General features: G+C 33.2%; 1 protein-coding gene across 2 annotated transcripts; it reads left to right on the top strand.

Annotated features, from left to right (window-relative positions):
- LOC123894275 (calcium-transporting ATPase 3, endoplasmic reticulum-type) lies at window positions 1–26,199 on the top strand. Of its 2 annotated transcripts, none has more exons than XM_045944231.1 (35): window positions 1–319; window positions 951–1,273; window positions 2,047–2,097; window positions 2,241–2,274; window positions 3,646–3,663; window positions 4,132–4,268; window positions 4,589–4,663; window positions 5,863–5,908; window positions 7,159–7,218; window positions 7,317–7,397; window positions 8,124–8,209; window positions 8,900–9,001; window positions 9,999–10,052; window positions 10,414–10,515; window positions 11,047–11,105; window positions 12,204–12,348; window positions 12,933–13,040; window positions 13,431–13,583; window positions 13,670–13,774; window positions 14,523–14,719; window positions 16,469–16,580; window positions 17,030–17,128; window positions 17,211–17,356; window positions 17,471–17,528; window positions 18,683–18,775; window positions 18,869–18,919; window positions 19,048–19,179; window positions 19,659–19,760; window positions 20,620–20,674; window positions 20,971–21,056; window positions 22,911–23,059; window positions 23,782–23,887; window positions 23,995–24,048; window positions 25,385–25,436; window positions 25,828–26,199. In XM_045944231.1, the coding sequence occupies exons 2-35, from the start codon at window positions 1,241–1,243 to the stop codon at window positions 25,893–25,895; spliced, it is 3,009 nt and encodes a 1,002-aa protein (XP_045800187.1). In that variant the 5' UTR covers window positions 1–319; window positions 951–1,240; the 3' UTR covers window positions 25,896–26,199. The 2 variants fall into 2 exon arrangements, with proteins under 2 accessions (XP_045800187.1, XP_045800186.1); XM_045944230.1 differs by having other exon boundaries at window positions 88–319; window positions 958–1,273.

Genomic DNA, 26,199 nt, shown 5'->3' with positions numbered 1-26,199 from the left:
CAAGTAATTAATCAGCTCTCGACGGATCTTTGTTTGGCTTTAGAAATTAGAAGGTAAAATAAAGAGAGAGAAAAAAAAAAAAGTGGGACCCACGTAAATATTTTAACTAACCCCTCCGCTGCTAAGAAACGAAACCGGTGAGATGAAGGAGAAGTAAATCTACATTTCCCTACTACACCTTCTCTCACTTACGCCTCACTCTCTTAGCAGAAACCACCGCATCTACACGTGGACTCCAGATCGTAACCGCTTTTGCCGCCGTTGCGATTTCTTCCGTTCCGTTTCCAGAAATCGCAACTCCGGCTTGTCGTCATTACAGGTAGGAAACTCTTCACTGTATGATCAATTTTTCCCCCCAATCTTTAGATATGATTTGCAAATGTAAATTTGTTCACGAATTTCTCACCTGCACGAATCAAATCACGTTTTCTGTTTAATATGATTTGAGAAATTTCATCAATCACCACACTGTTCTCTATTTTTCTCATTTTAATTTGAATACTTTGCGCGATGGATCATTACTTAATGCTTTGTTTACTCTTGATTTGCGTGCGAAGATTTACTGTTGCTGGTAATGAAATTTGAGGTAGTAATTGGTGCAATGGAAAGAGAGAAAAATATGGATTAATAGGATCCTTCCTTATACATTGAGTTGGAGGAAAGCTATTATTTAGGGAAATCTGAAATATCCGAGTTCTATATCCGAGCTCTTAGCATGACTTGATTGCAGCTAGTGTTTTCTTTAGATTTCCATTGTATGGGGTTCAACTTGAGATTATGCTGGATTCCTATTGCATTTTTCAAATTCACTTGCCTTGCATCCGTTTGCATAGGTTTTAGATTACGAAGAAACTGAATATTTTGGAAGGAGGAGGTTTGAGAATTAGCATATGAATTATAAGTTAGTTTTACATTGAAGTTTAATCTAATGCACTACTTATTGCTGGCAGAATCTAGAGTGTACTTCCAACTGTCAAGTTGTGTTAACTGGCATTGAGCCGTGGAAATCCCAAAACAACTGGGATGAAATAGGCCCAAATACGACGTTGCTTTATTATAAAGGCTCTGTTGCCCCCACATTGGTGATAGGCGTCAGAGAACACTCAAAGCCAGCGAGACTGAAAATCGAAGAAAGAATTGGGCATGATATCCACACATTCTCTTTCTCTTTCCATTTGAAACTTCAAGCAACACAAAACCTAGTTTCTGAGGCTCTTGTCTCCAATCAAATTTTCCAGTCATGGACGACGCCTTTGCTAGATCTATTCCCGAGGTAAATTCCTACTCCATATCTAACTTTATTTTATTCTAATGCCAGATAAAAAATCTGGAAGCAAACATTTTTTTTTTAATATAAAATATGGGTATCCTAAGACACTACCGGCTTGGAATGTGAAATTGGTGGTTTTCTGTTGTGCGACCTTGATCTGGTATCTCTACCTTGCACAATTTCTAGTGCTTTTAGATGCTGAGTTTTTAGGAACACACAATGTGATAATGTTGATAAACTACTCTCAGTGACCTTCCTCTTGGAAAATTGATTATAAATTTTAATTCAACTTGTCTCTCTAGTCTCTGCAACTATGATTAGGCTTGTACTGAGATTGCCAGAGCCAGTTTATTATAGAATGAACCAGTGAATCACCATTTTGGTACTCAAAATTGTAGGGGTCGGACAATTTGGTCCCCCAAATTTACGAAATGCCCAATTAGTCTCTGGAATTGAAGGTTGTCAATCAGTTTAGTTCCTCTGTCAATCAATTCTGATGAATCTTGATCGATTAGTGGAAGCTCTAAACAAAATTTCGGAAACATGCTCCTACTAAGCATGCCCTAAACAATGTGGCAACTAAGATTTCTGATGTGACACAGAGACTAAATTGATTGACAGTTTTCAATTTAAGGTACACTAGCCCTCTCGTAAATTTGAAAGACTGAATTGCCTAACTCCACAATTTCAAGGACCGAAATGACGATGCACTCATTTATTATATTTAGAAAATGCCTCTCAGTAGCAATGATTATTATTATTTTCTGGTTGGTTAGGTCCTTGATTTCTTTGGGGTGGACCCAACAAAGGGTTTATCAGACACTCAGGTACTTCAATTTTCTTTTCTTTTCCTTTTTTGGGGCCAGTCAGATTTAGGAGTACTGTACTGGGGTTTTCCCTATCTTCTACGCTCGATCATGATGTTAGTGGTTCCAAACAATTTATTTTTTTTCATTTTTTTTGTCTCCAGGTTGTACAACATGGTAGACTTTATGGTGAAAACGGTATGCCTTCTATAGGGCCATGCACTTATTAACTTTTTTCACTTCTGTAATTTGTGGTTTATGCATGGATAAGAGATATCATGGAACATGGTTTTATATTCAAATGAGTTTGTATTAGTGTATGATGTAACAACCTAGTTTATATTTAGGGTGAGCTGGGATATGGTATTTTAAAATTTGAAAGAATTTAAAATACAAGGGAGTTTAATTGTTTTACTTGAATTCTCTTTATTTTTAAAATCTTTTGTTGTTATAAAGTGATTGAGTTTCCTTCATTTATAAAATTATTAAAATTCCTTCGCCCCTCTGTGTTACAAATACTATTTCATTCAAATCACTCAAGAAGAAAATCAACAGTAAGGACACCACTTTGTTGTTAGAACAAGCTATGATACATAATCCACAGCACTTGCACATATACAATCTAAGACTCCAAACATTTGTCACGAACTCGAAGCATATGATCTAAACTGTTTCAAACACAGAAAGCAGAACAAACACTCATTTTATTAGCAGTTTACACAGAAACAAGCATGAAAATTTCATTGTACACTATTAGCTTTTTATACCGAGCCTAACTCATCCTTACAAAACCGACTTGTAAGGTGAAGGGTGACACTCTTTATAAACTCATTTCAGGCCTTTATCTTTTTCCTATGTGGGGATTTGGGTTTTTCCCAATACATCCCTTCTCACGCCCAGCATAATTGGGCTTGGTGCGTGCATAATGGTGGGTGGCCCGATCGATAGGCTTTGATATCATATTATATTTTTATATTGGGCCTAACTCATACTTACCAAACCGGCTTGTAAGGTGAGAGGTGTCACACTTTATAAACTCATTTTAGGCCTTATCTTTATCCTATGTGGGACTTGGATTTTTCTCAATATTCACGACATTCCAAACCCATCTAAACACTAATAGAGAAGAAGGGAACTGAAAGGTGTGAATGAGAGAGAAGGGCTAAACTTTAACAGGAGAGAGTAGAGAGGTGATTGATGCAAACTCTTTTGAGTGTGCTGGCTCAAGGCCAAGGATGAATAAGCCAAACTTTCAACCATGAATAGATTTTGAGAAGTCTGAGATAGCTAAGTTACAATTCCACCTATCCAGGTGGAAATAAAAATTCCCTATTTTAGGCAAAGTAAATCCTGGATGAATAAAATTTCAGTCAAATCACTATAATTTAAATTGAAGTACTTTGAATCCCTTAAAATTTGCATGTCACAGTAACAGTACATTGTAAGGAAGTTCATCTAATGCATATGTTCACGCTAGTTTTATTCAAGTATTCAATTTGATGCTTTTTTATTGATCTCATAACACTTCTTTCTTTTTCTCTTGCTGCATGGTATCCGCTTGCTACACAGTGCTTCATGAAGATCAAAGTAAGTATATGGTGTTTGTACTTTTTTTTTTTTTTTTAATATAAAAAATATGTAATGTCAGGCAACTCAATGGTTTTTCTTTTTATGCATTCACATTATGGTTTGCATTTGATCTCAATTGGCAATATTTCACCAATACTCTTCAATATTGCATCTGATAGATGGCAATTTAGGTTTGGTAGATAGGTAGTTGTTTTCTGGCTAGTCAAGGCTGTGCAAGTTATAAAACAATATAAATTTATATTTACTGTATTGTGGATGTAAGCAATTTGAAGGTCATCCAAAAACCCTATTAATGATTGTACTACTACCGCTATTAAAAACCTCATCTTATACAATTGAGGCATTCAGAATTCTTGCTCCAGTTCATTGTTGTTGCATTTGCAGTACTGTAATTTTTTTCTCAATGTACAAAGCTCATCTGATGCTTGTTGCAACTGATTAGTTCCTGTCAATTTTGAAATGCAGGAGCTCCGTTTTGGAAATTGGTTTTGAAGCAATTTGATGACTTGCTTGTGAAGATACTAATTGCAGCTGCTCTTATATCATTTATTCTGGCATTAATTAATGGTGAAACAGGCTTGATGGCATTTCTGGAGCCTTCTGTAAGATTGTTGTGCACTTATGTGTTGTGTTTAATGTTTTTTTTGGACAGTTCTATTCAGAGAAAGTATAATTTTCTTTAATGGGTTCATGAAACTTCATGTCTAAATAATGATTTTACACAAAGATTTGAAAGTTGTATCCTTCCAATAACAGCTGTAGATTATGAGCTTATTGAGTTCTTTTGCAACTTGTTGAGTTCACATGTACAATGCTCCATGACCTTGACCTTATCATATTGGGAAGATTATCTTGGATTAGTAGATTAGTTTCATTATTGTACTGGTTTTCTGATACCAAAAGAAATTCATTGCATGTGCAGGTTATTCTGATGATATTGGCGGCAAATGCAGCTGTGGGAGTGATCACAGAAACAAATGCTGAAAAAGCTCTTGAGGTAAATTTGAAAAAATTAGCTATCCAAACAATATTGACTATAATAATATTGTATATCAAAATTTCACTGGTTTTGCACAAGATTTCCCAAATTTAACGCTAAGGACTTGTTTGGCATATTAGGCTTGATAGGCTAAAATTAATGTATTCTATATGACATGACTTAATTATTAATATTTGTTAGGTCTGAATAATGTATTCTATAAACTAATTCATTACATTCTTTTTATCCGCAAAATGATGGATAATTTGATCAAACATTAAGTGTGGGATTATACATGACTAGATTTTGATGTATAAAGCTAAGCTCATATATAAACTTCCACATTATAAGTTATGTATCAATATTTTATAATTAATACAAATAATTTTTTTTAAATAAACACTGTAGTAGACTCTAGTATTATAAGGTGGCTTGGTGGTTTGGGGGAGGAACGTTGGGGTTGGAGTGATAATGTGGTCATAGCTTCAACTCCCCCCAACAACAAAATAACAACTAACATTTGCCATTTCAAAATAAGAAATAACAAGTTCATTTGACTAGCCTAAATAAAATCAATTTTTTTAAAATTAATCAACTATAAACATATACCATTAAATTTAAATTAATTATAATTTTAATTATATATTAGTGCATAGCTAATAAAAGAACTAGTTTAATTTGCCTCTGACTTGGAAGCTTTGCTCCCTCTTTGTCGCCAATAAAAATTGTCATTTAATATTGTAGCTCGATTATGCATAGCTAATAAAACAACTTGTTTATTTGACCACCAAAATATTATCACAGACACACACACAAGCTATAGCCTATTGTGAGAACTCGATACTCTTGCAAGAGCTTGTTAAATTTGTTTCTGACTTGGAAGCTTTGCTCCCTCTTTTTCATAAAAAATTGACATTTACTACTGCAGTCTGCAGCCCAATTTTTGTTATAATTTTAGAGTCTTTATATGCAAACCTGATTTTTTTTTTTTTTTTATTAAATGTATACATTGGTCATATTTCCTTCTGCTATGGTATATGCTGTTATTCCTCCAAAAGTGAATATAACATACCAAATTTATTTAAATTTAGTATATTCATAGTAAATTGTATTATGTATAAACTTTTGATGTTATTTTAATTTTTTTTATCCAATCTTACATTTATTATAATTTGAGTATACATTCATCTATTCCCATTTTTTCCCCATTGTCTTAGGAGCTGCGTGCCTATCAAGCTGATGTAGCAACTGTCTTGCGAAATGGTAACAAAAACTTCTGTACCTGTCTGATTCTGTGTAGTAAGAGTAGTACGATAGTTTGATGCACTTTGATTGTGATATGTTTGATGTTAGTTGGTTCTTTTTTTTAATGACGAATCTGTAATGCTAGTGCAGTGTGTTTTACCACAAATTTTCTATAAAATACCTTGCAAATAGTGGTAGTTTTAGCAAACAAATCTGATCTTGATGATAGGCTTTTAATTCAAATTCAAAAGAACTTGGTAGTAGTTTATTTTTCTGTTTTCACATTGTCTAGTAATTTCTCTGCTTCTTCCTTTATTGGGGTGTGGGAGTGGGTAGGTGGAGGAAACTTAATTAAAAGAGGGTGTGTTATAATTGATCCATATAATCACATCACCTTTATTTAAATAAAGGGTGGAATAGTTTTTAAGATAATATATTGTTGTTGCCTCTTTTATCGGTAATTTCTATTAGGACAAAACTTATATGTTGTTCTATAGGGGTTGTTTGTGCTGTTCTCCAATTTTAACATGACACATTAAATTGACTATATTTAAAATGGTTCTCTTTATACTATTAGATACGCCATCAATGTGTTGAATTGTGATTGGAGAAGAGTAAAAATAAATAGCACACAAGGAAATACACCTTAATTTTGTGTTACCTATTAACAATTTAGATTAGATCCATTTCTTTTCTATTCCCTCGCTATACTTGGCTTGTTCCCATAGTCTATGGCTAATGGCCGTATCATTGTTGACAACTGAAAAACCTTTGTATGTTAACTTATTTATTGTTGTGTCTCTACATATTTCTGAATTGTTCTCCATATTCAGAGTTTTGGGAAACAAATTAGTATTATCCTACTGCTGGCATTTTTGCAACTTGCAATAATAAGCCATATTACTGGTAGAAAAACACTTTGGTTGTTGTTGTTGTTGTTCTCCATATTTTGAGTAGACTTCCCAATCCATTACGAAAGTTAAAAGGAATGGAAACGAAAAAACAGAAAAACATTTGTGAGTAGTTTTAATGTTCACCTGGGATAGAGGATAGCATGTGTATGTTCAAACCCCTGTATTCCACTCTACCTCTGTTTCCCCTACCCTTCTTAAGTACGTGTAATTTAAATTAGTAGATTTCATGATTTAAAATTATTTTATATATTTTCTTCCATCTGGCATGATGATATTATGGGTATTTTTTATATAAATGGTTAAACCTAGTTCAGCACATACAAAATTTGAAGAATGTGGGTCTATTTCTTGCAGGTTGTTTTTCCATACTTCCTGCAACTGAACTTGTTCCTGGGGATATTGTGGAAGTTTCTGGTGAGCTGGTTTTGCAGTGCCTAAAACAAACTGGTTTATTTGAGTATCTGAACCTGGAATGCTGAAAGTTGATTTTATTTTGATTGTGAATTAAATAGTGGGGTGCAAAATTCCTGCTGATATGAAGATGATTGAGATGCTAAGTAATGAAGTACGTGTTGATCAAGCTATTCTAACAGGTATGCCTGGTGTGTGTGTGCGCGCGCGCACACGTATTGTGAATAGAACTACTGAATGTTTCCAACTGGGATTATTTTCAATTGTCTCTCATGTGGCTGAAAATTGTGAAATTGTACCACATAACCTTGTATTGACACTAACAAGCATTAGGGTAATTTATTGCTATTGCTTTATTTGATTTGTATTCACACTAACAGGCATTGTGGTAATTTATTGCTATTACTCTATCTTTTGAAATAGACTGGGTCATTAACTTGTAGTTTTGTCTGATCTGGCTTATTTTCATACCTACACGTGTATGAACATATCAATTTTGTTGAACACTCATACATTAAAGCCCTCCTGCATATATTAAATTTAAGTTCTCACTCAAAATTATTAAATTCTCCTAATTTACTCTCCCTCTCAATGCACTACACGGCATATTTATTTTACCAGAAGTATTTCTTTTTCTTTTCTTAATACTTATATTCCATTTTAAAATCATAGAATTCTCAGATACTCATATCAAACCTTTTCATAATTTTAAGTGTAAATTTAATATTTATGTATCTATGTTATAATTTCAAATATTTTTTCTTTTAATTTATATTTTTACTTTACAAATTTTTACTTTACAAAAACTGCACAACTACAATGCAAAGGTCACTTGCTTCTTAACTATATCTATCATTAAGAGGCATCTCATTTATTGGATGGGTGGCCAATTTTCTTCCTAATTGTAGGCGAGAGCAGCTCGGTGGAAAAAGAGCTTACAACTATCACAGCAACAAATGCGGTATACCAGGACAAAACAAATATTCTGTTCTCGGTATGATTAGTCCATCCTGATTATTCCATCCTGTATTCAACCTTGTAACTGATATGCTTAAGAAATGTTTTATGACTAGTTGTTTGGCTATTATCAGTCCAATTACTAATCATTTATGATATAGATGATGTTGAAGGTATGGGTTTTAGATAAAATTAGTAGAAGAATGAAAAGAAATATGATCATGGTGTAAATAGGGAACTCCAAAAACAAATTATAATAATATCCAAGCAATATGGAAAGTAATCTTAAGAGATGATCTAAGATACTCTAAAAATAGAAATTAATCTTCGGAGATAAACTAAGATATTTTACTATATTGTAATAGATAGTTCCATGTTCTTGTAGATAATTTGGCACGGTGTTGTGTCATTTACCAATGAATTTTCGTAATATTTATTTGAAAATAATATATGGCAAATATATATAAATCTAGAATATTAACAATACATATATTAAAAAAAAAAAAAATCAGAATAGCGATCGTTCTAGTTTTTGCTCCCTTGCTATAACATTTTTGTGGTCACCTGCTCCTCTCTGCTTTCCAGAATTGATAACGCTGTTCAAAACTAGGCAAGAATATAATGCACTGTTTCCTGTAAACTGGGATCTTTTTGCTAATTGAATTGACATTGTTTCTCCTAAGTTCTGTCTATTTTCTTCTATATAAGAGTTTATTTTGTCTGTCAGGGAACAGTTGTAGTTGCTGGTAGGGCAAGAGCTGTTGTGGTGGGAGTTGGTCCTAACACTGCCATGGGAAGCATACGTGATTCAATGTTGCGAACAGAAGATGTAAGCATTCAATTTCCCTCACATAGATGCTTTTATTGTGGTAATTATATCATTACAGCATGCGATTTTTGTGTGCTGCTGACTTTCCCGTAATATTCAACACACACACACACAATAAATTTCTAAATGTTGTCATATCATTATTGGAAACCATAATTACAAACATCACAAAATGGTGCTTGATTTTGCAATGTCTAGATGATATATAGAATCTTGTTTTTATTATTTTCTTCAATGATACTGGAGTTGTTATACTACATAAGGAATATAAGGGTGGATAGACAGTCTTGTGTGCTATGTTGTTTGCTTGAGGAAGCTTAAGTTTGGCATCCATTAGTGTTGTTGGGCGATAATTTAGTGCTTCAGATGAAATCAAAGGAAGGTTTGGCAGACTTCTAATGTTTGTGAATTATTTGTGATTTTAAAGAGTCTAGCTGATGGTGTATAAATCTGTGGATTAAGAAAGGTGGATTTTTTTTTAATATTTTTTATCATTTTTGTAAATTTGATATTTCCAGTTGTAGTATGAACACTGTTAGTCTGTATCTTTGCAACCTCTACTGTGTAGTCGTACTGACTCAGCTGATGCTTGGTTAACTCTCAGTCAGTCAGTTAGTTAGTTAGGAATTAGTTTCTGTTAGCAATCTTTTATAGATTGTAGATAGTAGATGCTCTTGTGTAAAGTTTAAGATTTAGTCACAGTTATCAATAATAAATTTCAGTTTTCTCCATACTTTACACTTTCTCGTCCAACCTGTTATCTATACCAATAATGTAAGTATTGCCATGTTTAGAGATTGTTGTTTGACAGGTAGTCATTTTAGGGGTCTAACATGTGTATATGAAGTCGAAGGAAACCATGGTTTACCTTCAGAATGCACTCACAGTTATGACTGTGGTACTAAAGCCAGGGAATCTTATTTGATTGGAACAAGTTACTTTGGACTGTTAGAAACACATCTTAAGCATTTGCACTTTTTTCTATGATTGGTTACAGGAGGTGACACCATTGAAAAAGAAGCTGGATGAGTTTGGCACTTTTTTGGCCAAGGTGATTTATAATTGTCTTTTTGTTTTTGGTGATGATTGCATTGTTTTATTATAATTTATATCAGATAAGCTATACGGTGTTTGTATTTTCAGCCCGGCAAATTTAGTTATCTGATTTTAGCCTACATTTGGTTTTTAATACAAAGTTCTATTGAAGATGAGCAAGTAATTGTTTTTGATTAAAATGGAATTTCCATCTTGGGACCTCATTTTCCACTTAGAAATTGTCATGCTTCAGTAAATAAAATTTATTAATGGAAAATTTATATGGCATTTTTTTATTGCTTAACATTTTACTGTGGATCCCACTTATTACATTTATTTTGAATTCTAATGATGGTTCTTATATTTCTGTGTTACAGGTTATTGCAGGGATATGTGTGTTGGTTTGGATTGTTAATATTGGTCACTTTCGTGACCCTTCTCATGGTGGATTCGTGCATGGTGCAATTCATTATTTTAAGGTTTGTTCTGAAATTTAATTTTAATTTTGTTTTGGGAGTTTTATTAGCTTAATTGTTCTCTGTATAGAGATTTCTATTTACCCTTGTAACATTTTGCATGTACTGTGTTCTTAATTTATGCCTAATCCCTCTTCGGTTTGGTTTGCTGTTAGTTATATCATGTGCTTTTCAATAAAAGAAGATATCATAATTAGGTCTAACTCATCATACAAAACTAGTTTTTAGGCCTTATCTCTTTCAATGTGCGACTTAGATTTTCCCAATACACCTCATGCCCGGTACCATTGGCTTGGTTTTTGAATAATAAAGTGGCTGGTCCCACGAATAGGCTCTGATACCATATTAGGGTTTTTATATTGGGTTTAATACCTCCATACAAAACCGACTTGTAAAGTGAATGGTGTCACTATTTATAAACTCTTTTCAGACATTATCTCTTTTCAATGTGGGACTCCAGATTTTCCCAATAATCATATAATTATTTTCTCCTTAACGTGAAAATCTTTTAACTTCTAATCACATTCCTTCTAGATTGCAGTTGCTCTAGCAGTTGCAGCAATTCCTGAAGGGCTCCCTGCTGTTGTAACAACGTAAGTCTATGATTTTTCTTTGTTTCTTTGTTCATATTGAATCTAAAATTTGTTTTATATAGTTAATACCAAGCAGCTTATTTTTTGGAGTTAGGGTGCGTTTGATTTAACTTTAAAAAAAGTGATTTTTTCTTTGTATTTTTAAAAATGATTATGATAACTTAATTAAAAATAGTAAAATTTATTTCAAATTTATCTTTTTATAAATTAGAAGAGTGATTTTGACATTCAATAATTTAAATATTCATGTTAGAGATTTCAACTTAATAAAAATCGTAATTTTTTAAAAAAGTTATCTCTAAAAAATGATTTTTATAAAAAACTATTTAAAATAGCTTCTTTTTTAGAGATTTTTTTGAAATTTTATGATCCAAAAAAATTTGTAACATTAAAACGAGATTATAAGAGAAGCTATTTAAATCAATTTTTCATCTGAAGCTTTTATAAAAAAAAAAAATCTTTGTTAAAAAACTTTGAACACAAAAAGGAAGAAATATGCACCAAAATTCTAAGTTGTTTCTTTGTCCTGATGTGTACTAAAATGATATTGAGTTCACCTCTCAAATAAGTTGTAGTTTATACTATGTTGATGATGTTCAGTTCACTAGTAGTATATACCTTCTTTACATTGATCAGAAAAGAAATTCATTTATACATAGACTAACCTTTAACCAGTTTGGATGATAAGAACTTGTTAACGTAAGAAAAATAATAATAATAATAATAATAATAATAATAATAATAATAATAATAATAATAATAATAATAATAAAACATTAAAAAGAGAAAATTCAATGAGTAAAGCTGTAGTTCGTCAATATAATTGTCGAGAAAACTCCTATAAAAGGCCACACGATTTACTCTAAATATTACTAATTAGGTGCTAATATCTAATCTTAGTATGCTGTTGTCTTAAAAACTTTTCTAAATTTGTGCATCAGAAGAATCATTTGGTTCCCTGTTAAGCTTATGCTGAGATGCTGTATTTGAATATCTTTTTATAAGATATATCCAATGTATAAAAAAATTAATATGTGCTTGTGTTTTACTTTTTCTGTAATTATATTTTATTGATTGATTACTTTTCTTTCATAATAGGTGTTTGGCTCTTGGAACAAAGCGAATGGCTAGGTTGAATGCAATTGTGCGCTCTTTGCCATCCGTTGAAACCTTGGGCTGTACCACTGTAATTTGCAGTGACAAAACTGGGACTCTAACTACCAATATGATGTCAGTTGCAAAGGTAAATTTTGCTTTACATTTATTACGTTTGTGTGTGTGTGTGTGTGTGTGTGTGAGAGAGAGAGAGAGAGAGAGAGAGAGAGAGAGATTACATGTAGTCATAATATACAAACTGAACGCTTGCTGGCTCTAGCTTCTAGCTTCAAGAAGAATCTAACTCCTGCTATATTACAATAGGGCAACCAATACTATTACTATTTTCCATTGACATTAATGCATTCAAATTTATGTATGCATTTGTTATTTTTATTTTATTTTATTGCGATTGAGCTGAAGGTATTAATCACAGTCAATCTTTGGGTCCTGTATTATTTCAATTAACTTATACCAACTGCTGCATATGGGAAATATGCACATATTATTAGGCTCAGGTTGAGAATGCGATGCAAAATTGATATGAGAATTGCTTTGTCTGCATCTTCATGAAAATTCAATCTGTATGTTATTTTGGTACATTGATTCAAGGACACTAATATTTCAAATATTCATGTCCTAATCTATTTTGTTTCCTTGGGGCTTACAGATGAATATTTGTAGCAATTTCTTTAACCATCATTTGCCCTCCTCATGCTTCTTTATGTACAGATATGTGTTGTTGAAACCGCAAAAAGTAGTCCTTTTGTTACTGAATACGGTGTCAGTGGAACAACATATGCACCCGAAGGTAGAATCTTTGACAAGGAAGGGTTGCAGGTATGATTCTCTTATTTCTCATACTTATACATTCATGCAGAAGTAAAACATATCATATTTAAAACTAAGTAGTTAACTAATATATGGAGGGAAAGGGTTGCATATTTCAAAGAAGGGGACCTTAAATTCCTCCCTGAAGATCTGAGGATATTGAGTTTTATGTATGTTGTGTCTATGGCTTTGTGGTGGGGATCCATGCTGCTTTACTTTGAAAATATTTGCACGAGTAAGAACTGCATTAGATTGAACCCTCTCTGTTATGTCATTTGCAAAGCATTCATTTATAATTGATACCGTTGCACAGGTAATATACTGAGTATGTCAGTGTGTGCATAAGTATATGCAGCTTTATTTAGAGTTAAATCAATGTGGCATTTGATTGTTTTGCAGCTTGACATTCCAGCTCAATCGCAATGTCTTCTTCACATGGCAATGTGTTCTGCTCTTTGCAATGAATCAACCCTGCAGTATAATCCTGATAAAGGGAAGTATGAAAAAATTGGTGAGTCAACTGAAGTAGCACTACGTGTTTTGGTAGAAAAGGTATGTATTTGTACCTTTCCTTGTGTCTCCTATGTGTGAAGCTCATTCCTTACTCAAGTATAATTCTTGGTCATTTGTATCATTAGGTCGGTCTCCCTGGTTTTAATTCTATGCCGTCAGCATTGAATATGTTGAGCAAGCATGAGCGTGCTTCTTACTGTAACCACTATTGGGAAGAACAATTTAGAAAGGTGTGGTTCAGCAAGTTTGTTACGTTTCTTTTCTATTTATTTTCTTCCATTAATATATTTTAGCAAAGTAAGAATATTGAAGAGTACCAGCAAAGTTTTTGATTGCCTTTTTAGTTGATCTGAATACACTATTATACAAGAGAGGTTTCATAAATTCAAAGAAACACACAAAGGCAAATAAAAAAATAGTAACTAATAATATATACACAATGTGTGAATTTGGGTTAGGCCTGACTCAACCTTACAAAAATGGCTTGTAAGGTGAGGATTGCCCCAACTTATAAACATATCTTCAAGTAATCTCTCATCCAAAGTGGGACTCTTAACACACACCCTCATGCCCAACACTATTGGGCTTGGTGCATGGATATAAATTGTAGGTAGCCCGATAGAGGAAACTTAATAACAGGTGGCCCAATGGATCTTAGAGGAAGCTTTAATACCATGTCAGAATTTGGGTTAGACCTAACTCAGCCTTACAAAATTGGCATGTAAGGTGAGGGTTTCCCCCACTTATAATCATATATTCAAGCCATCTCTCATCTAATGTGGGACTCTTAACACAATGAATCTAGACAGGTGCAACTAATCTGGACACAGTATCTAAAACAATGTCAGCTAAAATAGATTTAAATAGTTTGACCACCAAGGGTGAGATTTCATCCAATAAATATGAAATTTCTAAATGTCTATTGTTTGTTAGGGCTTTTAGTATTTATTCTCACTCTTTGAGCTTGATGTTTTGCAGTTAGATGTTTTGGATTTTTCTCGAGATCGGAAAATGATGAGTGTCCTTTGCAGCCGGAACCAGTTGCATGTTTTATTCTCAAAGGGTGCTCCAGAAAGTATAATTTCTAAATGTACAACTATTCTATGCAATGGTGATGGTTCTGTCATGCCACTTACTGCTGATATTCGAGCAGAGCTGGACTCAAAGTTCAACAGGTTAGGTTTTGATTATTTATCATGTTATCTGCACACACACACACACACACACACACACACACACACACACATATATATATATATATATATATATATATATATATATATATATATATATATATATATATATATATATATATATATATATATATATATATATATATATAGGTCAGGATCGAATGACACCAACTAGTTTGACACCAAATGTTACACCTCTCAATAACGTTTTAACCGATATAAATTTTATAAAATCCACCGTTGGATTGAAAGATTATATCATATAGATCATTTGTGTAAAACTTATATATATGTTTTTTCTAGGTTTTACATTCCTTTTGGTGCTTAATTCCAAATAGGCATGTATAAGAAAAACTGAAAACTATTTGTGGTTTACCAGCTTTCCTTGCTAGAGAATTAATTCCCATATTTATTAGCAAAGTGTATGGGGACTGTTAGTTATATAACCTACATCCCTTATTCAGGGAACTGGGGCAGCAAATCAAGACCAGAAACAAAGCTTCTAAATAAAAATAAGTTGCCATACAAGTTTTTGAATATAATATTATTTATTAATATTATACATCACCTGATTTCACAGTCCGATCTAACCAGTTGACCTGAATTGAAATTTTTTTACTGGTTTGCTGTCTAGTCTTGCTTCAACATAATAACATAGTAATCCTGTGACATCTGCAACTTAAGTGGCATGCGACCATTACTGCCCACAAAGAAGAGAATTTTTCATCCTGTTAAGGAGATAATGGATGGACTGATGGAGTAGTTTAGTTAAAATGATCCTTATAAATTATAATGATACCTCTTGTATTATGCAGCAGATAAAAAAAAAAAAAGTAATGCTAATTTTGAATAGAGAACATACCAACCTAATAGAACTTTTTAGACAATTGCAGGAATCTGATTAGAGTGGTGGAAACATAAAGGTTTAGTTGTAATTTTGATTCCTTTAATTTGGACTGTGATTTTGGTCCATTAATAACTATTTGAGTGATTTTAATTTCAAATTTTTTATTTTTTACAAGTAAGTCCATCGATGATCCATCCCTTTCTATTTATTTAAAACTCAAAATCTCATAATCCACTAAGTATTTTTGTAAATTCAATTGATTAAATTATTTAAACATTCCTTGACTTAAAACTCATTAAAATATCAATCTTTATTTTAAACATTCATTGATTTAAAACTCACTAATTAAAATATCAATCTGAACCCCCCCAGTAATTTTATTTTTTTACTTTTTCCCCAAATTTTTAACTTTCAACATTCTTTCAGATTCTAAATTCATTACCAAGCCCCAATTATTTATATAAAAAAAAATGAGACTTTTAAGGTTTTTAGGTGAGAAAGTAAATTGACAGCAAGATCATACTTCCTTAATTTTTTGGAATTTGGTTTGCTCGGAAAAGTTTGAGTGACCAAAATTGTACATAGCCCAAATTAGAGAGGAACATGAAGTGTATTTAAGCCAGACATAAAGGACCTTAGTGTCACACACTTCCTTGTCTTGTTTATTTCATAAGATTAATATGGTGATGACGGCTAAGCACAGTTTCAGTTTGGCCATTTTGTATTCTTAATACAGTTCCGTTCGAAATTCTGATATAATTTCTGGACATAAATAATATGTCTGTTGATTGTTGTTTCCCTCATCTTCTCTATCCATTTTTGGTTTTTAAACTCTTCACTGAACACCCTTTCATATACGTTGTGAACATACATTTGTTGGCCAGTTTTGCAGGAAAGGAAACATTGAGATGCCTAGCTTTGGCCCTGAAATGGATGCCCTCAGTTCAACAGACACTGTCCATTGATGATGAAAAAGATCTCACATTCATCGGATTGGTATGCTCTCTTTGCAATGTATAATACGCGATATAGCTTGCCATTGCGGCAAGAAGTAGATTGTTAAAGTATGTCACTTGTTGAGATATTGATATTTATTATAGTATGATTTGTTAGTATCTTTTGGAGTTATGATAGGATTGCATTCCTATTTAGATTGTATCTCTTATGTATATAAATAGTTGTTTTCAAACTTTTTCAAGTTAATGAGAAATATTCATATATGTTTATAAGTGGGAGCAATCCTCGCCTTAAAAGCCGGTTTTGTAAGGTTGAATTAGGCCCAACTCTCAATTTTAAGATATATACTATATATATTGAAAACAATGGGGAAATTTCAATAGGTTTAAAGAACTCTATTCTTGTTTTGACTTAGTTCTGTTGTCTTAATATGTTTGTTTTACTATATTAACCTTTTCATTTCTGGGTTTCTGTTATCCCTTATGTAGGCTGGGATGCTGGATCCACCAAGAGATGAAGTAAGAAATGCCATGCTTTCATGTATGACTGCTGGCATACGTGTTATAGTTGTCACTGGAGATAACAAGGTTTTTAAATTCTGGCTTTTTTTTTGGTTTTATCCTTCAATATTCCATGTGACTTGCCTAATGTTACTTCTTACTTAATCAGTCCACTGCTGAGTCGCTTTGCCGCAAGATAGGTGCTTTTGACCATATGATAGATTTTACTGAACATTCTTACACTGCTTCTGAGTTTGAAGAACTTCCAGCAATACAACAAACTATAGCATTGCAGCGAATGGCACTTTTTACCAGGTATATTATCATATTATGGCATGAATAGAAGCAACCACACTTGCTGTCTTTGTTCATTCTTTTGTAGATAAAGAGAACTCATATATTAAGATTTGCACATCTTTATTTTGTTAGGGTCGAGCCTTCCCACAAAAGGATGCTGGTTGAAGCATTGCAGCACCAAAATGAAGTGGTATGATTGCTTCTACGTTCACAACATTAGCTGTAATTACTAACTGCTAAAGGTTTTTCCTTTGGGTGGGTTCTTTTTCAGAGGTCTCTTTAGTTCTCAGTTCTTGTCATAAAAAGTGGTCTTCATGAGATTGGAGTTGTTGTACGGCACTTTTCCAGCAGATAGATCATGAGGATCATCTTTGGCTACAATCCTTCTAATCTTACACCTATAGCTGTTGGTCAAATTGTCAATAGATAGACGCACAACACAACTAACCCTAGAGATCATATAGAGGAATAGAAGATCTCAAGAGTGTCCGGCATACCAAAGATAGCATAAAATTGTAAATAATTTATAATACACACTTAAATGCTTAAAATTAAATACACTTTTGCCATTAATAATTTAAAATCACGGCTTCAAGACTATCACCATTACTATGAAGTACAGCTAACAATTCAATAATAGTCCAAGAGCATGACAAATACAAAAGTACATTACCAAATGAGTGTTTGGGGCCGGAAAATCACTGAGCTGCTGAACAATGAAACAGAATGTTTGAAAAGAGTCTTGCAAAGTACTGATAGCGTAGGGACAGAGGTGAAAAGTGCAAAACGGATTTACAGACAAGTCTGCCTGGCTGGTGACCCCCTTATCCGGTGGAAAAAGGGTTTCAATGCAAGACAAGTGGTTCGCCTGATTTTGAAGGCTTTTGTGCCTGAAGTTGAAAACAGAGGTAGTTGCAGTGGGTTTTCTTTAAATAAAAGGGGTTTCGAACCCTAGAAGGCAAATATGCATTAAGGAAAGATTACTGTGATATCCATAAAGTAATGGTCAGGGAAACTCAGAAGGGTGGGAAAATATTGGTTTTTGACCCTGTACGTGGCACGACAGACCCAATGAGTAGCACTGCAATGGCTGTAGTTAGTACCCTTGATGTGCACGACAGAAAAGATCAACATGATGGAACATCATTTCTGGCTGGGGCCATGAAGCAATGCAGCTGCGTTAGGGCATTCTATAGCTCTCCTATCCTAACTACTCTGGGACCTGATTTTTTAGTTTTTTGTATCATTATCATTATAATGGTGGAAAACTGGACATCAGTATTTCTACAATTACTAAAAGCATTTATTTCAAATTTGGGGAAATTCATTATGTTAATCTTTTAGGTTGCAATGACTGGTGACGGAGTCAATGATGCACCTGCCCTGAAGAAGGCAGATATAGGAATTGCTATGGGTTCAGGGACTGCTGTTGCTAAGGTGTTATCAACTGTCCCTACTTTCCCCATTTTATTCCTTGTCTAGTCAATAACCCTGAACAGTTTGATGTTTTTCTCCTTTTGTTGTTTACAGAGTGCTTCAGACATGGTCCTGGCTGATGACAACTTTGCCTCAATCGTTGCGGTATGCTAGCATATCCATTGTTCTTATCACGTTTCCTTTCCTTCTCTTTGCTTATTGCTTTATTTCCCTTTTCCTCTTGAATGGAAACGAAATTTCCTCATACAACTTCAGAATCTGTCTCTGTGTAGGCCGTGGCAGAGGGAAGGGCTATATACAATAACACAAAGCAGTTTATTAGATACATGATTTCTTCCAACATTGGTGAAGTAGTATGTATATTTGTTGCTGCAGTGCTTGGAATACCTGATACCCTGGCCCCTGTGAGTTTAGACTATTATTTACCAATTGATTTCGTAATAAAAGAGTTTAAAAGGAATTCTATTATATATTTTTGTTGATTATCTTATAATCCTAACTTTTATATAATAAATACTTCAACCCCTATTTACCCAATATAAATTTCCTAATATTTTATTATTTTCAATGACTCTGGACCCTGGAACTTATAGTTGGTTCTTCATAGTTAATGTATTATCACTGGACCTGGAACTTATAGTTGGTTCTTCATAATTAATGTACTATCACTGGAAAATAATTAATGTATTATCACTGGACTTGGAACTTATAGTTGGTTCTTCATAATTAATGTACTATCACTGGAAAATGGTAGAATGTAACTTGAAGGTGGTAGACAGTGTGTCTCCTCATTCAGTGCTGCACAAAATGAGATTTTCATTTTTCCTTCAGTGAATAAAATAGCTTTTAATGTTTTTCATTTTATCTCCCCTAATCCTACCAGGTCCAGTTGCTTTGGGTCAATTTGGTTACTGATGGATTGCCTGCCACTGCTATTGGCTTCAATAAGCAAGACTCTGATGTGATGAAGGTTAAGCCTCGAAAGGTACGCTACTAAAAGTTCATTGTCGGAGTTGTATTTGATTCGGTCATTCAAAACTTTAAGAATCAAGATCATTTATTGGAGCCCATGTGAAATGTTGACTTGAAAACTTTAGCATACTTCTTAGAAGACATTCATTTGGTATGTCTTTGGGAGGTGGAGTGGAATTGTTCATACTGGCATACAGTGAGAAACACTTTTTATCTAGATGTTTTAGAGGCGGATAGAATGGTCAGTCTTTAGTAAGATATTGATTTTGACAACCTTGCTCTTAGCACTCTTTGACTACATTTCTAATGTGGAATGATACTACATAGCATGAAAAAGTCAACCAGAATTCTTCTAGAATTTAGCTAGATTTGTGAATGGTTGTTGGGTAGGAGTAGGAACATATGGTGGACCGCAAATCAGCATGCCAACTCATTCTGTCTATTCTAATGAACAACGTTCTAGCTTACTTGCATTTTCTTATGAATGCTATTAGACATTTCTAATAGGGCAGCTCTATATCGGGGATTCTTTATCTCTTTCCAGATTATGTTGCAAAGTATTATTCTGTTTTATTTAGCTGTGAAAATAAGACTGTTTACTTAAAAATATATTATATTTGTTATGGTTTTACAATTGATTTAAAAAATATCAATTTATATTTGGATATGTTATTTGATTGATATAAAAATGATATTATCTCTCTCAGACCTGTGAAATAAAATAACCAATCTCATTAGCCAAGTGAACTTTGGACACCAATACAAACACTGTAATTAACCAAAAATTGCTTGTCATAAAAAAGACCATCTTTCAGAAAAAAATCCCAATCACCCTCTTATTTTGTCATGTTTATTCCATCTTGCATCTACAGGTGAATGAAGCAGTTGTTACTGGTTGGCTCTTCTTTCGGTATTTGGTAATTGGAGGTAATCACAATATCTCAATTTCATTTGTTTTTATCGACTTTATCAATTAATTGAAGCATATGCTGGAAACCATGTGTCTGAACCATATCATGGACTTATATTTGTATAATGAATACAAAGTGATTATGTGTTTATGATACACTGAACCTAGGATTTTATATTAATGTGTTTTAGACACATGGAAATAACTAGCTATTTATTATTCCAAAGAATGTTGGAACTTGGGTACATGTTCTTAGTGCTGTTCATGTTGCTTCGTTAGTTGAATAATCTTAAATCTTCTATATTTGATGCAGCTTATGTTGGCCTTGCCACGGTTGCCGGTTTTATTTGGTGGTTTGTTTACGCTGATAGTGGTCCTAAACTACCATACACTGAATTGGTGAGTATGTATCATATACTCGTTTGTGGGCTATGCTTTTGAGTCTTGTATTTTCTTTATAGATGATAACATCCGAGGATATGTGACACAATACAAAAATAACTTTGTATCATGAAATAAAAGAAACAAAAATGCTAAATGATACGACGCGATATTCGCACCAAACCCCACAAACGCGTCTGTACTGTACTTGCCTTCCCAAGTGTAGTCTCAATTATTTTTAACTTTTTATTTTTAATTGACATAAAATCACCGATTTAGCCCCAAATCTTTGACAATGAAATTTAGGCGGTGCTACGTCGTTGCCGGAGAACTTGATGGTTCTATTATTCCGTCATACGGTGATACTTGAAGCCAACCCATTTATTCAAGAAATCCGAAGCACTATATCAGTCATTTTTTTCTTCTCTAGATGCTTCATCAAGTGATTCTCACTTCTCCAACAATCTCAAAACACTGAATATCCTCCCAAAGACTTAACCACCGTGAGGATATCTCTCATGTGATTTGTTGATTGAAATGTTTTTCCAAATGAACTTGGTTGATCGGAACCAATTATTGATGCGAACCTAAGATGATAATGGCCACAAGCTTAGTTATGGAACAAGTCTCGCAGCAGATGGATAAGCTTTGAAGCTCGACGGAAACCACACTATCCAGTTTGGAGATTTCCGCTGTCGATGGATAAGTTTTCTTTTGTAAAACGATAAGTGTTTTATTTTGATCATTTATTTGTGAGAGAAAAAACAATTTTGCCAAAAAAAAAGTCAAGTACAGACGCGTTTGTCGAAATTCGTGAGCAAAGGAGTCGTGCCATATAGCACTGCTCTAAAAGAAATTCCAAACTTTGAAAGCTACATTCAGGAATAAAAAATTAATCAGAAAACGGTGCAAAATAGATATGAACAGAAATTTTTATTGTTGATTGAACTTAAATTGGGCTTTTACTAATTAACTCATGTAATGTTTTTGTTTTCTGATAGAAAAGAACTTTTTTTTGAGAAAAGAACTTGTATAAAAGGATGTGTTGCAATATGATTTTATTTCCTTTCCTTATTTTATTTTTTTTTAAAAGATTTCCTTTCCTTATTAATCATCAATTACGAGGGTATCAAATCTGCTCCAAATATCAATACTGATATTTGGGCCGATCATATGTATGTCCTTTTAATGTCAGCAGAATTGTTTCCTAGTTTAGAACCAACTTTGCTCCTATATTAAGAGCTGTATTCCTTCAGTCTTAAACATCAAAGAATAAAACAGTTTTTCTACTCTCTGTTATTTTAAGATGCACCAACATTCAAATAGTATTATTTTCTGAGAAGGTAGAGTAAACAATCAACGTAGCTACTAAAAAGGCTCCTAAATCTTTTTGCATAGTAAAAAAATAACACTTGTCAGAATCATTGATAGATTAGAGTTGAAACCATTGTTGATACTCAACTATTACTATTAAAGAACACTAATTTGAACACATGATTAGTTGTTTCTTGATTTGCTTCAAGCCACAACAATGTGTTTTTTTTTATTCCAAAATAAAAAATGTTCCTTTTTGTCTGCAAGTAATAAAGTGGCATTTGGGTAAACAACTTAATTAAGTGCTTATGTATAAGCTACTTTTACAATTAAAGAGGGGTTGATTCAATAAGCTATTCTAAAGAGCTTATGAAAATACAATGAAAACAACTTATGGCATATTATAAGCTATTTTATAAGTTTTCCAAATATTGGCACAAGTTTTTATGTCATCAGATAAGATATTCCAAACTGCAGGCTACTTGACAAAAAAAAAGTATTCCAAACATCCCCTAAATCTATTTCAGGTAACCTCAGTTTGACGTTTTTCATTTGCAGATGAATTTTGACACTTGCCCGACCAGGGAGACAACTTATCCATGCACTATATTTGAAGATCGACATCCATCAACTGTAGCAATGACTGTGCTTGTCGTTGTTGAGATGTTCAATGCTTTGAACAATCTTAGTGAAAATCAATCCCTCCTGTAAGTAATTCTAATTCTGTCCAATTTAATTTGACTTCATTTGGATTTTTGTTCCTTCATGGTTCCTGCATAGTATTGAAAGGATATTGGATGTTACTGTTGCATATCAAATCATTAATGTGTTTTTGTCCATCGACTTAATCTTTTGGAATAGTTGGTTGGTGACATGGTATCGAAGTTTCTATGACCAGGTGATAATAGGTTTGATCATTGTCCTCCTTTTATATGCAACTTGTTTTTTCCAAAGATAAACTAGGGTAATATGTGCAGTTTCCATGCTGTACATACTAAATATGAAATCATTCAAGTTCTTCACCTATAAGTAAAAGTTTTTGAGACGGTTCACAACAATTACTAAACTATTAGGGTAGGAAGTTGTTAAGATTCATATGCCAAGAAAATGAAGGATGAAGGAAAATGAAATCTTAATTAACAAACTGAACTCAATACACCAGAGGCTATTCGTAGAGGTGACAAACAATTGCAAACTGTTGAACAGATTCTGTTGACAACAGAATCTTACATACTAGAATATTCTATAATGTGCAGCACCTAAATAAGCCATAACCTAATCTAGTGAATACCAAGGTCTGAGTCCACAATGTAAGCAAAGTTTGATTCACCTATTGATGAATTATAATTGGAAATTGTAAGAGCAACTTTTGCTGTAACAAATTTTTAATAATGATATGACAATGACAATATTCATTTATCTGTTTCAGGGTCATCCCTCCCTGGAGTAACTTGTGGCTTGTTGGTTCAATAATCCTTACTATGCTTCTTCACATACTAATTCTGTATGTTCGACCACTGTCAGTTCTTTTCTCTGTAAGTAATCTTCTGAAATAGTGATTGGCATTTTATTTTCGTGACAACTCTATATTTATCCTGTTCATGGAGAATCAGAAATATTTTATTACCATTTGTCTTGGCAGGTAACACCATTATCTTGGGCTGATTGGATGGCTGTCCTCTATCTTTCTCTACCGGTACATATTTTTGTTCATTCATTCTCAATGATTTTTTTATTTTTTTTGGCCCTTGCATCCCATCCCTGTTCCGGTATTTAGGTAGATAGTTCCTTGAATGAGCACTACGGTGAGTATAATATATAGTTTTGGAATGCTATGCTTTTATTTTAGCTTAGAACATTAATATAGATCATGATAGGATTCAATTTAGTAATCTAACAAAAATCAGTAGTGAAACAGTAGAAAATAGGGAAAACGACTGTATATTATTTCTGGAAATCCAATTAGAGTTCAAATGGGATCTAATTGTGAAGTACAACGGAATAGTAAAAGAAATAACAATGGATGAAAGCATAAACTGAGTAATTCGAGCTACTCAGGGTCTCCACATGCATAGAAGCATCTAAAACTTAGACATGACTGACTCCAATGATGAGTCCATCATTAATAATGCCCAAATCTGTCAGATCTGTTTTTCTCTCTCTGCCATCTGCACCATTAATGGTGTTTAAAAGGCAATTATCTCTCTGTCATCTATCCATCGCACCCCTGACTCACTGCAACAGAATATTTTCCTACATTCCTTTTGTTTCCTCTTCTTTTGTAGACCCTACCAAAGCTATCAGATCATAATGACCAACATTTGCTAGATTGCTGAAATCTACCAACACTTACCTAGTTGTTTTCTTCATATAAGGCAAAGTATCAGGATGCTATTAGAAGTATTTATTTACATTTTTTCCACTCGAAGATGCAAAGTGTCAGAATCCCATAGCAACTTAAATAAGTAATGTATTGAGCATTTGCATTACTAACTTATCAGTAACCAAAATAGTTGGCAGAAAATCTTAATTCGAATTTTGAAAACTAGATTAGGGCTTGATATCTGCTTTTGCTTTCTTCATTTTTTTTTGAAATTTGATACAAGAGTAATCAAATTTCTGAATTGGGGATAAACTTCACTCTTATCTATTTATATTTTATGCTTTGTGGTAATATTCTCCTTCAGAATTTTACTATACTGTAAGGAAAATAATTTATATTATTTAGCACTCCCAGTACGAACCATTCTTCAAACCGGACGTCTCTATTTGGGGAAGAAAAGTGGTTTTTACTTTTTTAAGCTTCTGCGCTTTTCACCTTTTAACTTGCAAAATGCAAATGATTGTCCACTTTGGTTTGGTGACCATCTTCTAAGAGTAATTTGGTTTTATGGCTGTATCACATGTAATATCCGCAAAAAGCTCCTTGTTGATCTTGATTATTGGGATCTCTCTGGAGGGTTTGTTTACTGCCAGATGCTGAGTCCTGCAACTCATCAATGTGTTGTTTTATCCTTTGTTTTCTTATACAGGTTATAATGATTGACGAGGTGTTAAAGTTCTTCTCCAGAAATCCTAGTAGTGGTAATCTTTATCTGATCATGTTAAATAATTACATATTCCCATTTTCTGTTTCAATTAATAAATACAAAAAATATCATTCTGCTGGTGTCTCGGTTTCTTTATTCTTGAGTTATGTATAAGAAATGGTGAAAAAACCAAAGTTTTGTTTGCAGTTTGTTTATGCAAATCTCGAAAAACATAACAAAATTAAAACAAAGTGTTCTTTCTTCATTATTAAGACACTGGAAATTGCAGGACTGGTTGTCCCATTTTCATTATGGAAAAAATTTCAGGGGATACATTTTCTACCGTGCTTTGTCATGGGATCTATATAGCATTTTGTGATGCAATCGGACGTCTATATAAAATATTTTCCTCGTTGCTTATGTGGTAACAATTCCTATGGTTTTAGGTTGGAGGTTCAGATTATGGTTTAGGAGGTCTGATTTACTTCCAAAAAGAGAAGTGCGTGATAAGTAAGATAGTGTGTACTATTCGAGCAAATTCTGCACTTGCAAAGTACATATTTAAAGCGGTATCCTTGATCAAATCTAAATCGTCAACCTCCACATACATGTCCAGGAGTTAAAAAGGTACCATGAAAGATACTGTATAATATTTACCTTTTTGTATTATTTATATTTCCTGAAAATGCCTGTGTTGTAAAACAGCCAATGTAGGTGTCTATAGGGTTTTATTATCATCAATTATTCATTTTTATAAGGTTTGTATTTAATCAATTTTGTTAGCATAAGTACAATAAAGGCCCTCATGTTTCCTTTTC

This window comes from Trifolium pratense, linkage group LG7, assembly GCF_020283565.1.
Source record: "Trifolium pratense cultivar HEN17-A07 linkage group LG7, ARS_RC_1.1, whole genome shotgun sequence".
Lineage (NCBI taxonomy): Eukaryota > Viridiplantae > Streptophyta > Magnoliopsida > Fabales > Fabaceae > Trifolium > Trifolium pratense.
This window is presented reverse-complemented; position numbering and strand designations above follow the sequence as displayed.